Source organism: Crocuta crocuta, unplaced genomic scaffold, assembly GCF_008692635.1.
Source record: "Crocuta crocuta isolate KB4526 unplaced genomic scaffold, BGI_CrCroc_1.0 scaffold467, whole genome shotgun sequence".
Lineage (NCBI taxonomy): Eukaryota > Metazoa > Chordata > Mammalia > Carnivora > Hyaenidae > Crocuta > Crocuta crocuta.
In genome coordinates this window covers 1,674,604-1,687,377 of record NW_027530632.1, presented here as the reverse complement: position 1 = coordinate 1,687,377, position 12,774 = coordinate 1,674,604, and the positions used below count along the sequence as shown (strand labels likewise).

Genomic DNA, 12,774 nt, shown 5'->3' with positions numbered 1-12,774 from the left:
TTCTTTCCCTCCTGTACTAACTGGGATCAGACTTTGAAGACAAATGTGCTTTTATAATGGGGTACATCAGAATCATGGCCCTTCCCACTCTTCTGGAACATCTCTACATCTGATGCCACCATCAGCAGAGCTGGGAGTCCTGAGGAAGAAGGAAAATGGTATGCCCGACGTTTGGTGCAGTCAATCAATAGTACAGAAGCAGAAATTTTCCCAGAGGTAAGCAACCACAATGGGAAAGGCAAACCGGGTAAGAGTGCACCTAACTCTTATACTGTCAGTGCCCACAAAGGCAGTCATGGGCTCTTGGAAACTGTCCCATGTGGGTGGCTCACTAGACCCCTGCTGCCTGGAAGGGAAGCTCTCTGTGGAGAGAAGTAGGGGTGGGGGCGGTGAGAGAAGACCTTCCTGCCCTGAGGTCAATACCCAGAGTTCCCTCCAGCCCCCAGGAGGACAGGATAACTCCAGTGTCTATGACCCCAAAATTTCTTTCACATCTGCATCTGGAGTGCAACGATCCTTTACGGACAGACTCTCCTTTATCGATTCTCATTGTGAAGACAAGAACTCACGGATGTATCAACCACTTACCTCTCTCCGGGTCTTCATGTAAGGATCTTCTGGACACCGCCCTGGGGGGTTGAGTTTGACTCCTATCTTCTTCAGAAAGTTCTTTGTGAATGTATCGCAATTGTAAATCCTGAATGTCCGGCCGTAAAAGACAACGTCTATGTTAATATTGAAATGATATACGGTATAAAACTTATCTTCATCCGGAGGTGGGAGAGCAATCCGATGACGCCGGATAAAAGTCCCTATGGTGTGGAACAAGATACGACTGTTTCATCGGGTGGCTAATAAGGAAGAGGTCATAGCACATCTCAGGAACTACCCTGAACATTTTCCCAGAACGGGGAAGTGGGCAGAGGGCTGGTTCTTGGAGGCAGCATCAGTATGCTCACACTCAGAGTACCCGAGGGAGCTGAAACTTCTGCGGTCCACAGTCACTGACCAGCCTTGTATGTTATTAGAGTTGCCTACGTGGTCCCAGGGAAGTGCTTCAATAAACCATAAAGACTAGGGAAGGAAGAGGGGCACAAACAGAGTGACCTAAGGTGCCAGACACGGCCACCATGTCTTTCTCCAGAACAAGCATGCTCACCGTCACCCAGCAGCACTCAATGTGAGCTCACTAAACAAGGCACTAAGAGCTCAAGGTGAAGTGCTCACAAACATGCAAGCTCTTGGCTCAAAAAACAAAATTAACTAACAAGCTTCAATATGGTAGGTGCCAACGCCATCATTTATAGCTTCTGTAAGCTCTATGGAACCTTCTTTCCTCTACCAACCTCTTCTCCCTCCATGTTTGATAGCCTCTGTTCAAGGACCCCCTCCCAACCACCTCTACACGGTGATGGTCGTCAGAGGCTTCGTAGTTTTAGACAGTGCTCTGGGCCAAAGGTTGTGGATCACATCCCATCGTCTACTTCTAACCCTATGATGCCCATTTGCTCCTCCTCTTGAGAATATAGACCCTGGGTTCCCAAGTATACCCAAAATGGTGGTTTAGCCGCCGGAGGTAAAAGGGTTCCTCTCCCAGATGAGTGTACCAATGACACCATACCATACCAGCCAACTTCCCCAAATACTGCTGAAACCTGTTGCCAAGAATTATTTAGGGCTTGACATTTTATCCTACCTGCAAAGCCAACACATCAAGCCTGCCGCAGTTTCACGGCTGCTGGTGGAAGACATGAGATGTCTTGGTTAGAGACAAAAGGGTAGTTATTGCTCACAGCCACAACAGCGGCCGGAACACCAGCATTTTTTTGCACCAGCTTCCCGAGCCTCAGTTCCCACAGGATGACACAAGGTCCACGTCACTCCTGCCCACGCAGTGGGTTACGTGACAGGAGAGGAAACCCTGAGCTTAGAGAACCTAAATCTTTTATGATGGACAAGAAGCATCACAGGGAGGTAACACTGTTACAAGACCGGGCAGCAAGCACGTCCTCCCTTTGTTCTGGAAGGAGACACCACTCTGTCTCTCAAGGCTGTGAGCAAACCTGCACTTTGCTCCCGAGGGAGATGCTACCTCAGTCTCCCAAAGCTGCTTGCGGTATAAACATCCTAGAAGAGAGTCTAAAACAAAGAGCAGGCAACGCCTCTGTTCGTAAGATCTACCAAGAGGTAAGAGAGAATGGTCTCTCGGCATCTGTGGCTGACACTGGCCTGAGAATCTACTCCACGACAGTAAAGAAAGAGAAGAGGTGGAAAAAAAGCCAAAGTGGCTGGTGTGACCTATGTGAGGAAGGAAGTATTTTAGTATAAAGACGTCAGGCAACTTCTTCATACTTTATAGAGCGCTGAGAATGGCACCTTTCCCCAAAGCCTAGAAATACTTGTCAATTATTCATTCCTATTCATTACGGAACGTTTCGTGAATATCTTTATGTGCCAGGAACCGTGTTGAGCTCTATTCCATTATTCTACTAATCATCTTTTCACACTGGTAAGGGGAAATGCACTCAAATGAGTTCCATCTTCTTTTCTTTGTAGCAATTTTTAATTACTTGGAACATTAAATTAAAATAATAAAACTGTAAAATTAGAACTGGCCCAGAATATCTTTAAAAGCACTTCATAAAAGGTGATATAATTTTACTGCAAAAAAAAATTATACTTCAATTAGCCTTTAATTCATGCCCCTGAAAACAGTATGCAAATTATTAAATCAGTCAAGATCAGACACTTAGAACACATTGCATACTTGAACATCGATAAAAGCATGGGCATTTCAGGTATTTTCCGAAGCCATTACATATCTCTTTAAAAATACTTATATTGTGACAGTTTTTAAGGTATATAAAAGTTATTCAATGGCCAGGAGCATCTTCGGAAATTCCATCTATCTTATATTTGTACTTCATTATAAAAATTCAAGTAAGCAGGTTATGCCGACTTCTGTTCAGTAAGACTTCAAATAGGAATCCTTTGTTTTTCCAGGCGGAAAAGGCCAGCCCACCTACAGAGCTTTTAAATAATAATAATCAGAATCAACACCATGGCCCTAGGATGTGCTTTCATACACATTTTCTCATTTAATCTTCACTAATCCCACGAGGCAGATGATGCACGAAATAGAAATACTCAACGTACGGATGAGAAGGTCAAGGTGCCGAGTGGCCGAGTGGCCGAGGTCACACCCTGACATATGGCAGAAAAGGATCTCGAAACCTGGGGTTTCAAGCTCTACGTAGATACCGGCACTTTCCACAGTTGGTGCTCCATGATGTCTCACCGAACACGAGCCACAAATTATGTAAGTGAAGGAGAGCAGGGAGTGTTCCAGGTAAAACAGGACAGGGGGCGCTCGGGTGGCTCAGTCGGCTAAGGGTCCAACTCTTGATGTCAGCTCAGGTCATGATCTCATGGTTTGGGAGTTCAAGCCCCGCATCGGGTTCTGTGCTGACAAGGTGGAGGGCGCTTGGGATTCTCTCTCTCCCCACCCCCTGTCTCTGCGGCCTCCCCCACTTGCACGTGTGCTCTCTCTCTCAAAATAAATAAATAATTTCTTTAAAATCCAAAGTCACAATTCCACGCGAATTAGAAACAAATGGTGGGCCCTTTGAAATGGACAGTTGCCCCTCAGAGCTTTCAATAATATATTCGTGGCATCCCTCAACTGTGTCGTTTGGGGAGCAAAATGTCTGTTTCTTGATTTGCTGGGTGTCTCATAGTCCTCCGTTGTAAATGGCAGGAACTCTACCAGCAAGAATTTGTTCTGGAATGCCAAAGAAATGGGCAGGACAGCAGGTCTTGGGCATACGCTGCAGAGCACCTGAGGTCAAAGTATATAAATAAAGACAATGCTCTACAAATGGAAAAACGAGAATGGAAGTACTATATCTACCCTTGAAATGTTGAAACGTTTGCCTTCCTGACTCCTCCCAAAAGACCATTTGGGCAGATGTCCGGGCATCGGGTACCTGTTTTTAAACTCCTGATCTTCATAGTTTCTCCCTCTCTTCCTTTTTAAAGACCCCGGCTGACTGACTGACTGACTATGCTCTGCAAACTTTAACTTGCTAACATCTCCCTGTGGTTTAGATCAAAATGATGATACATCCATTTATATTCAGTGCATTTTCCTTTCATCCACTTGAGACCTGCTTTCGATCTTTGCTCATACCACTAAATTTGGTTTTTAGAAATTCACCTTCCAGAACTGAGACTCCCACCTCTTGCCTCTATCTTAATTTTCGGTAGGTTTCATTAAGTTTAGTGACACGGCACACCTAGGATACAGCAGAGTCTAGAGACAGGGATGTCTTAGGGGAATGAATATTTGACCAGAACTGCCACCTGCCGCTGTGTTGACTAAGTTTGTATCCTAAAAATATTAAGATCCTTTTCACTGTGATCAGACATGATACGGCTTCTTCTCTTATGTTCACGCTTATTCCTCCGCTAAAATGACTATTCCATTTTGATTTTTACAAAATGTCCTTCTTTGGCACTTTGGTTTTACAAGAATCACTTTTTTTTTTAATATGTAGACAGCCTGACACCTGTCTTGTAGCAAAAGAATACAAACTTGAAAAATTCCAAGGGCGCCTGGGTGGCTCAGTCGGCTAAGCGTCCAACTTCAGCTCAGGTCGTGATTTCACGGTTCGTGAGTTCGAGCCCCGCGTCGGGCTCTGTGCGGACACCTCAGAGCCTGGGGCCTGCTTCCGGTTCTGTGTCTCCCTTTCTCTCTGCCCCTCCCCTGCTCGCTCGCTCTCCCTCAAAATAAAGTAAACTTAAAAAAAAAATAATCCTATGCATGTCCCCGCTAGCCACCAAATGAGCCCCAAACACTCATATGATAGGTGCTCGAACGTCCTCTTGTATTATTGCCTCCTCGCCTAATTTTCCTTATACACCCTAGGATAGGCTCCTGAGTACCCCAACTCCATACCCCACCACTTTCCCACCTCTTGGTATCATGCTATCCCTTTTGGCTAATATGCCTTCACCTTCCATCTTTTTCTGGAGAGACCTATGAGGCACCACTCAATGTCTTCTCTAGTGGATCCTGGTGTTTCTTCTCCTGATCCCTCAAAGGACCTGGGGCCATTTCTGATGCCTGCACTGTGTTATGGACACTGTCTACCACTTTGCCTTTCCTATTTTCTTTCCTCCCTCCTCTCCTTTCTTTCTTCAACAAATATTTACTGAGCAGCCACCATGTACCAAACACCCGTCTTCACAGGCCAATGACTTACCTCCACTCTTAAGTTCTACTCTGCTCCATTCAATGGCAACCCCCTCCCCAAGGTCCACCCTCTGGGGTTGCCAGATTTAGTCAGCACAGTGAAATACAGGCTGCCTAATTAAATAGGAATTCTAGATCTAGAGTGAACCATTTTAGTCTAAGTGTGTCCCAGGAAATATTTCGGACACACTAAAACCTTCATTGCTTATCTGAAATTCAAATTTAACTAAGTATCTTGTATTTTATCCGGAAACATTAGCACCATCCCTCCTCCACGTTACAGGAAGCAGTACTTCGATGTACTATATGCCCAACGTGAATGAATGCCGTATGAATGTCATATGCCCAATATGAATGAATGACATATGTGCGTGACATTCTGCGATTACACTTGCTTGATTAGATTATCTTACAGTATACAAAGCATATGAGAAAATATTATGTTGAAGGGGGAAACAAGTCACTAATAGAAATCCGTGTTCATTTTTTGTTTATTTACTTTTGAGAGAGAGAGAGCACGCGCTCCAGAGTTGGGAGGGAGGAAACGGTAGGAGGACAGAGGATCCCAAATGGGCTCTGTGATGACAGCAGTGAGCCCAACACAGGGCTCACACTCACAAACCCAGAGAGCATGACCTGAGCCAAAGACGGACGCTTAACCAACTGAGCCATCCAGGAGCCCCTAGGAGTGCTCATTCCTGAATGGTCGGCTCTACAAAAGAAGAAAAGCACCTGACCTCCCATTTCATCTGGAAAACATAGACGCCCTATGGAAGTCACAGGAATACCATCAGGGCACGTCACCTAAATAGGACCCCTTGCCCCTTCCCGGGGCCCTCAGGGGGCATGAACAGGAGTCCAAGCTGGTCAAGATATGACTGAAAGAAATGCCATCTACCCCGTCCCACTGAGATCTGAGGCACTGACTCCTAAAGCTTGCTTGTTCTTTTTTCCCCAGTCATTTAATTTCGGAAAGCGTGAAGAAGAGGTTTAAGTGATTTCCTCCCCCCCCACCCCCCACGGAGCCTCTGTCCAAAGGGACCTTCCTGAACTAGAATCATCATATTAAATATTTCAAGACAGACTGGTTTCTTGCCAAGCAGAGCTTGATGACAGAGTGGTTATTCTCGTTTGCTTTCCACAGTGCTTGCTACAGCCCGCCAGGAAGCCCTGCTGACAAATTCAGTCTTGTTACAGATCGTGATGACCAGGTATGCCATGTATATCCCTTGAGCTGTGCCTTCCCTCCAGGGAAAACGTCCTGATTGGGAAGAGCCAATCAGAAATTCTGAAATTTTCGAGAGACTTTACAAGTCGTCTTTTACTCAGAGTCATTTCCCCCCGCTCCCCAGATCTTTATGAATGACACTGCCCCCTGCTTCCTTAAAAATTATTTTCAAATATGTCATGATGACGAACGTCAGTTTGCCTCTGCATTAGTTTGTGTGCTTCAACTGGAAATCAAGAGGCTGAGAGAATTGACAAGTTTTAATAAAAGCCTTTCCAGGATCCTCATGGAGGTTACCCTTCATTTTTCTTCTTGGATAGTTTAATAAAACCAAAGACTCACTAGACAGGGCCCAGTAAGCTACAGGAATAGGAGCTTTCACTTCAAAAGGAATAATAATAGGATGATGCACAGGGGCGCCTGGGTGGCTCAGTCGGTTGGGCATCCGACTTTGGCTCAGGTCATGATCTCACGGTTCGTGGGTTCAAGCCCCATGTCGGGCTATGTGCTGGTGGTGTGGAGCCTGCTTGGGATATTCTCTTTCTCTCTCAAAGTAAATCAATGAACTTTAAAAATAATAATAAAAACAATGCACTGATGAAGGTTCAGGATAGCCTGTGACTGCCAGTCTATCATTTGTGTAAAGTTGATGTCATGTGGGGAAGGTAATCAAAAATAAGCAAAGAGCTTAGTGAGGGAGTATCAGAGTAAAGCATTTAAGTGACTATAAATATAGTAAATGTCTATAAATATAACTATTAGCATAAAACCCTAAGAAAATATTTTTTGGCTACAGCAATGCTGTCACTTACATAATTAAACACACAGGTAAAACAGATGTTCATAGAATTTAAAAGTTGTGAATTTCCTTTCTGTTCTGAAGTAATTCTTCAAACCTTTTCTAATACGTTATTGTCAATCTTTACAAACAGCCTTGTAGGTGTTAAAAATGACCCTCAAGAGTCTAAAGCCTTCTTGTCCCTTTATAAAGTGTCATCCTTCCAACCTTAAAAGTCTGTGGGAGTGCCTGGGTGGCTCAAGTCAGTTAAGCATTCGACTCTTGATTTCAGCTCAGGTCATGATCTCACAGGTTTGTGGGATCCAGCCCCAGATTGGGGCTCTGTGCTGACAGCTCAGAGCCTGCTTGGGATTCTCTCTCTCTGTCTCTCTCTCTCTCTCTCTCTGCCCCTCTCTTGCTCCTGCTCTCTCTCCCCTTAAAGAAATAAACATTAAAAACTGTGTTTAAGTCTGTGAAAATCTTTATTTTTAAAACCAAGGCATTTCCATATTTCCTAAAAGACTCGCCGTTAAGACACAAAATTTTCGAAATAAAAAGACCCCGGGTGGACAGTATGTCAGAGTCCAAAGAATACTGAGGACAGCTCACGTCGTCTCCTTTCTCCCCCCACTAGTAAAACCAAGTGCAGGCACCAAATCCAGTCTTCTTCCCTTTTCCATCACCTCAACGGTGCCTCTCTTCCAATAAGTTAGAATCTGTCTGATTCTGTTCGTGACCTGAGCACCCCCCCATCCCCAGTCCACATCTCCAGTGTTGACTTTCTTCCTGAAAACACGCCCTAAGAGTCTACCTGCCTGGTGGGCATCACCATATAGATGTCCCAACCCACATTCAAAGGCCTCATGGGTCAGAACAAGCATACCCTACCTCTACCTCGCTCCACGTTGTGCCTCGCTCCATGTTTCTGGGTTTTACTACTGTATCACCATCTTCTCAACAACAGAGTGAGCTCTGAGGCAATCTGTTAAGGTTTAGATGAAGCGAATTCCCTCTGTAAGCCTGTTTCCTTTTCTTTAAGAGCTGACAATGACCTACTTTAGATGGTCGTTGGGGGATTAAATGGGATGATGATAAAGGACTTGATAAGGTACCTATCATTAGATAGTCCCCTTCTGCACTTTCTGTATTTAATTGTTGGTTAATGCTGATCAACTCTGCCAACCAAATATCTCTGAAGTCTTTCCTGTGTTTTCCATTTCCTACTGTCATCGTCCTGGCTTGGACACTGAGCACTTCTGACCTGAACAACTGCAAAACTCTCGGGCTCTAGTCACTTTGCTCCCTTTCCTCTCCACCCTGCTTGCCTCTTAGCTCTACAAGATGGAGGTATAGTGGGTCTTCTTACTTTGGCCCATTCTCCCAAAACCGGGCACGGTGCCTGCCACAGAGTAGGCATTCAACAAGCACTTCTTGGCAATGCTGGCCGGCCCCAAATCCTTCATCCGGACACCATGAAGCTATGTGCCAAAAAGGATCAATCTTATGAGCGTTGAAGGAAATCCTTAGCACACTGCCTTGTCACAACCTTATGCTCAGAGACCCAAGGTCCCCAAACTCCTCTGTTTCTCCGCATAGATCCCATTGTGGTATACCAACATGGAGGCAAGGGGCCCAGAGAAGTAGTTAGTAAGGAAAAAAGTGTATTCAACATGGGCAGAAAATCAGAAGATGGGTTAAGTAACGGTTAAGTAGAGCATGTACATGTCAAACACAGGAAGGAGGAGACAGAAGGACCAAGGGAGAATTAATTTTCTGTAGGTATTAAGTATATATGAGGCACCTGGGCTCTAAATAGTCATGGAGCACTAAATATACCAGAGGCAGTACATATTCATGAGTACTCAATATTCACGAGGCCTTAATCTGGCCACTCGTTCATTGGTGACACCATTGTGGCCCCGTGGGTCCTTTCCCCAAGAAACAAACGAAACCCATGACCATTCAGGAGGCTTACTGGGGAGCTAGAGCTGTGGCCAGGCCTTCTCCGCCCTGTGTCTCCCCAACAGAGTGTGTGCCACTGGCCCAAGGTCCCTTCGGTCTGTGGTCCTCCCTGCTTGATTGAGCTTCAACTCTGGCCATCAAAACACACTATTAGCAGGAAAGGCTGATGCGGCAAAGACGGAGAAAGAGAAACTGTTGCCTGTCCCAGGATTCAGGCGGAGTGGGCCTTCCGCCGGCTTCTACCTTGTCCTGTGTGTGTGAACTTAACTCCTTTCTTTCCCCCTTGCTTCTCACTGTAGGTTTCGAACTGATTTAACACATCATGTGATGATGCATTTTTACGTGGCGCCCATGAGGCTTCTGTTCCGTGGCCTCTGGGAAAGCCTGCGTGCTTGGAGGACAGCAGTGCCGCAAGGGGATAGCCCACACGCTACTCTGGCTGCTACATAGAGAACAGACGCGGAGACAACTATCACACGGCTATCCCATTTCCCAAGGCAAGAAATAAAGCTTGGGTAGCTTGGGCGAGGATGGTAGCAAAGATTCGGGAGATGTTTTGCTAGAACAAGGATGGTGGGTGTGAGCAAATAATGAACGTCAAAGGAGCTAAGACACTGTAATCGAGAGGGCAATTTCAGACCCTAAGGTATTAAAGATGGCAATATTCCGAGAGAGAGAGACAATAAATGCACCCAAGAATTATGGCTCCTGAGGGGTCAAAGTGGCCTTGGAAGGTCACCTACCCCACCACCACACACACATATGACCCCCTCCCATATCTCCCCTAAGCTACCGGTGAAAAATAACCCCTGGCCTGCCCCCTATCTCTACCAAGGACCATCCATCTATACTAAGGACCAAATATGTGACACCACTCTCGACCCCTACACCTGCCCCTGCACCCCATGTCCTTCCAGAACCATCCAACACCATCTCTGGCAGCCCTCTGCCAGAAAAGACCTGCATTCTGACCCCCCTAGGTGTCATACCCTTGAGGGTACAGAGAATTAGGTCATCCTTCTTCCCCGTGGCAGCCCTTCAGATTGCTGAACATATTCACCAGGCATACCTGACTCTTCCCTTTACGGACAAACAGCCCTTTTCACTACTCTGCTTTGCGCATCACAAATCTTGGGGCCTCTTCCCACCATGGCTGCGGTCCCCTGAAGGCATCTCGATCTCAGCACTGTCCCAAATGGAGGGCTCCTGCCACGAGCAGAAGAAATCGGCCACCTCCCTTGGGCTCCACCCTGCTTCTAATAATGCAACTTAGGATTAACTTCTCTGGTGGCCACATCACAGAAAGAACTGGCTGAAACGGAGTATGGATAAAGATGACTGGCGTGGGGGGGCAGTGAGGGGTGAAGGGACAATGACCCTCTGCTGAAAAGCCATCAGAGTATGTCGTTAACAGGTATGAGGATAAGAGGGTGGTTGCAGCAAATGGCCGTGGCCGTGACTTCAAAAAAGAAGAGAAAGGGGTGCACAGGTGGCTGAGTCGGTTAAGTATCTGACTCTCGATTTCGGCTCAGGTCAGGATCTCACAGCTCAGGAGTTCAAGCTCCACATCGGGCTCCGCAATGACCGTACCGAGCCTACCCGGAACTCTCTCCCTCTTTCCCTCTGCCCCTCCCCTACTCACGTGCACACGCGCTTTCTCAAAATAAATAATAAAACAAATGCTTACAGGAAGAGAAAGGAAGAAAGAAGAGAGAATACAAATCTGCAAGTGGCAGGGGACCACAGTCTCATCTCTTCTCCTTGAAAGTGTTGTGAAGACATTATACAATCACAGTAAAGGGACCAAAGACCCAGGACAGTTTACTCATACTGGAGCAACATGTGAAAGGAAACTAATATACCATACAAGGGCAAGACAAATGGCCCATGCTGAGGTGCGGGGGGGAGGGGTAGAAAGCTAGGAAGTCGCTATCAATAACTACAGGCTAATGGCACGTTTATATTCACAGTCACTGACTAGTCACACACCAAGGCGGTATATGGCACCTTTTAAAAAGCTGGAGAAGGGCAATATATAAAGGTAGGAGCTACATGTAAGAGAACCATAACTCTGCTTTAAACAGGTACCTTGAGGCAGTCCGCAATTTTTCAACTGTGGTTCATTTACTTGAATCGTGTCATCTTCAAGGTAGAAGAGGATCTTATAGTGTCTTATTCTGTATTTTTCTTGACTCTTATCAGGCATTTCATCTTCTACGTAGGCATCAAAACATAACACCTGTTGGAATCATAATTAGAAACTAAGAAACGGAAAAAAATCTCATCAAAATTAGAGTCAGTACAGCTACTGCTTATATACTTGTTGTTGACGTAAAAGAAAAAGTTGAGAGTTTGATGAAGACATTCTATTCTGCACATCGACTCTGGGAGCCCATACACAATCTAGGGTACAATATATGATGTTTGTGTTTTCATCACTGTCTGGTTAGAATAAGGAAATGATATTCAAGCAACAAATCCATCATTCAGCTCAACTGTAAGCTGAGCCAGTATCTGTCTGTGGAATTTCACAGCGGGATTCTATAGGTAAGTTACAGTAGTCCCCCCTCCCCCTCCCCAGCCTTATCCACGGCTTCGCTTTCTGTGGTTTCCGTCACCTGTGGTCAATTGGGCCCAGAAGTAGATGACCCGCCCGATGTACGCTCAGGTCAAAGGGAGCCTACCGCTACATAACAATGCCTACATCACCCACCTCATTTCACCTCATCATGTACGTGTGTCATCATCTCACATCATTGTAAGGATGAGTACAGGACAATAAAGCATTTCGAGAGGCCACGTTCATATAGCTTATTATAGTATGTTGTTGTAATCGCTCTATTTTATTATTGCTTGTTATTGTCAATCTCTTACTGTGCTTAACTTAAAAATTAAACTTTATCATAGCTATGCATGTACGTCTAAGAAAAAAACACTAGGCACGCGCGCGTGCGCACACACGCACATAGCTGAGTACTACTGGTGGTTTCAGACATCCACTGGGGGTCTTGGAACATGCACCCTAGGCGCAAGGGGAGGGGGGACTACTGTATAGACAAAATAATATTCTTTCTGAATATTCCTTCACTAGGAAGATGTGAAATTCTTCCAGCGCACATGAGATCCCACCTTAACTGTCTCCAGGAACTTTAAAGAGCCTAGCTCAACGCCAACCAGCCTCATCTTACACGGTGTATGTGTTGGGTGGTAGAGTTCCCTCCCTAAGGAATGTGGTGAGAAAAAGACCTCAAGATAAGGGAAGGCAACCTGGCTGTGTGCGTAGGTGACATTCCTCTCGAGACTTTGTAGGTCTGTACGTGACATTCCTCACGACCCTGTAACATGAGGCCACCCAATCACCTGTATGTCCATATGTTACCCATATATGGAGACAAAGAAGTAGGAAACGCATAAAATGCTACACCATGTGGCATTCGAAGCTCATTTTTTCCAGTACAAACCCTCTGAGCCCGTGCCGGCAAGAATAAAGCTGCTTCCTGGAAAGAAAAGCCTCAGCGTCATGACTTTCTGTGCGAGAATCCTGCTACACCG

The 12,774-nt window shown here is 45.7% G+C and overlaps 1 protein-coding gene across 3 annotated transcripts in view; it reads right to left on the bottom strand.

Annotated features, from left to right (window-relative positions):
• Positions 1-12,774, bottom strand: part of EFHC2 (EF-hand domain containing 2) — a 181,624-nt gene that overhangs the window by 99,701 nt on the left and 69,149 nt on the right. For all 3 annotated transcript variants that reach the window (XM_077768535.1, XM_077768533.1, XM_077768534.1), the window contains exons 3-4: positions 11,311-11,461; positions 589-812 (exon numbers count right to left, since the gene is read on the bottom strand). In XM_077768535.1, coding sequence (XP_077624661.1) covers positions 589-812; positions 11,311-11,461 — 375 coding nt within the window. The remainder of the gene's footprint in view (positions 1-588; positions 813-11,310; positions 11,462-12,774) is intronic.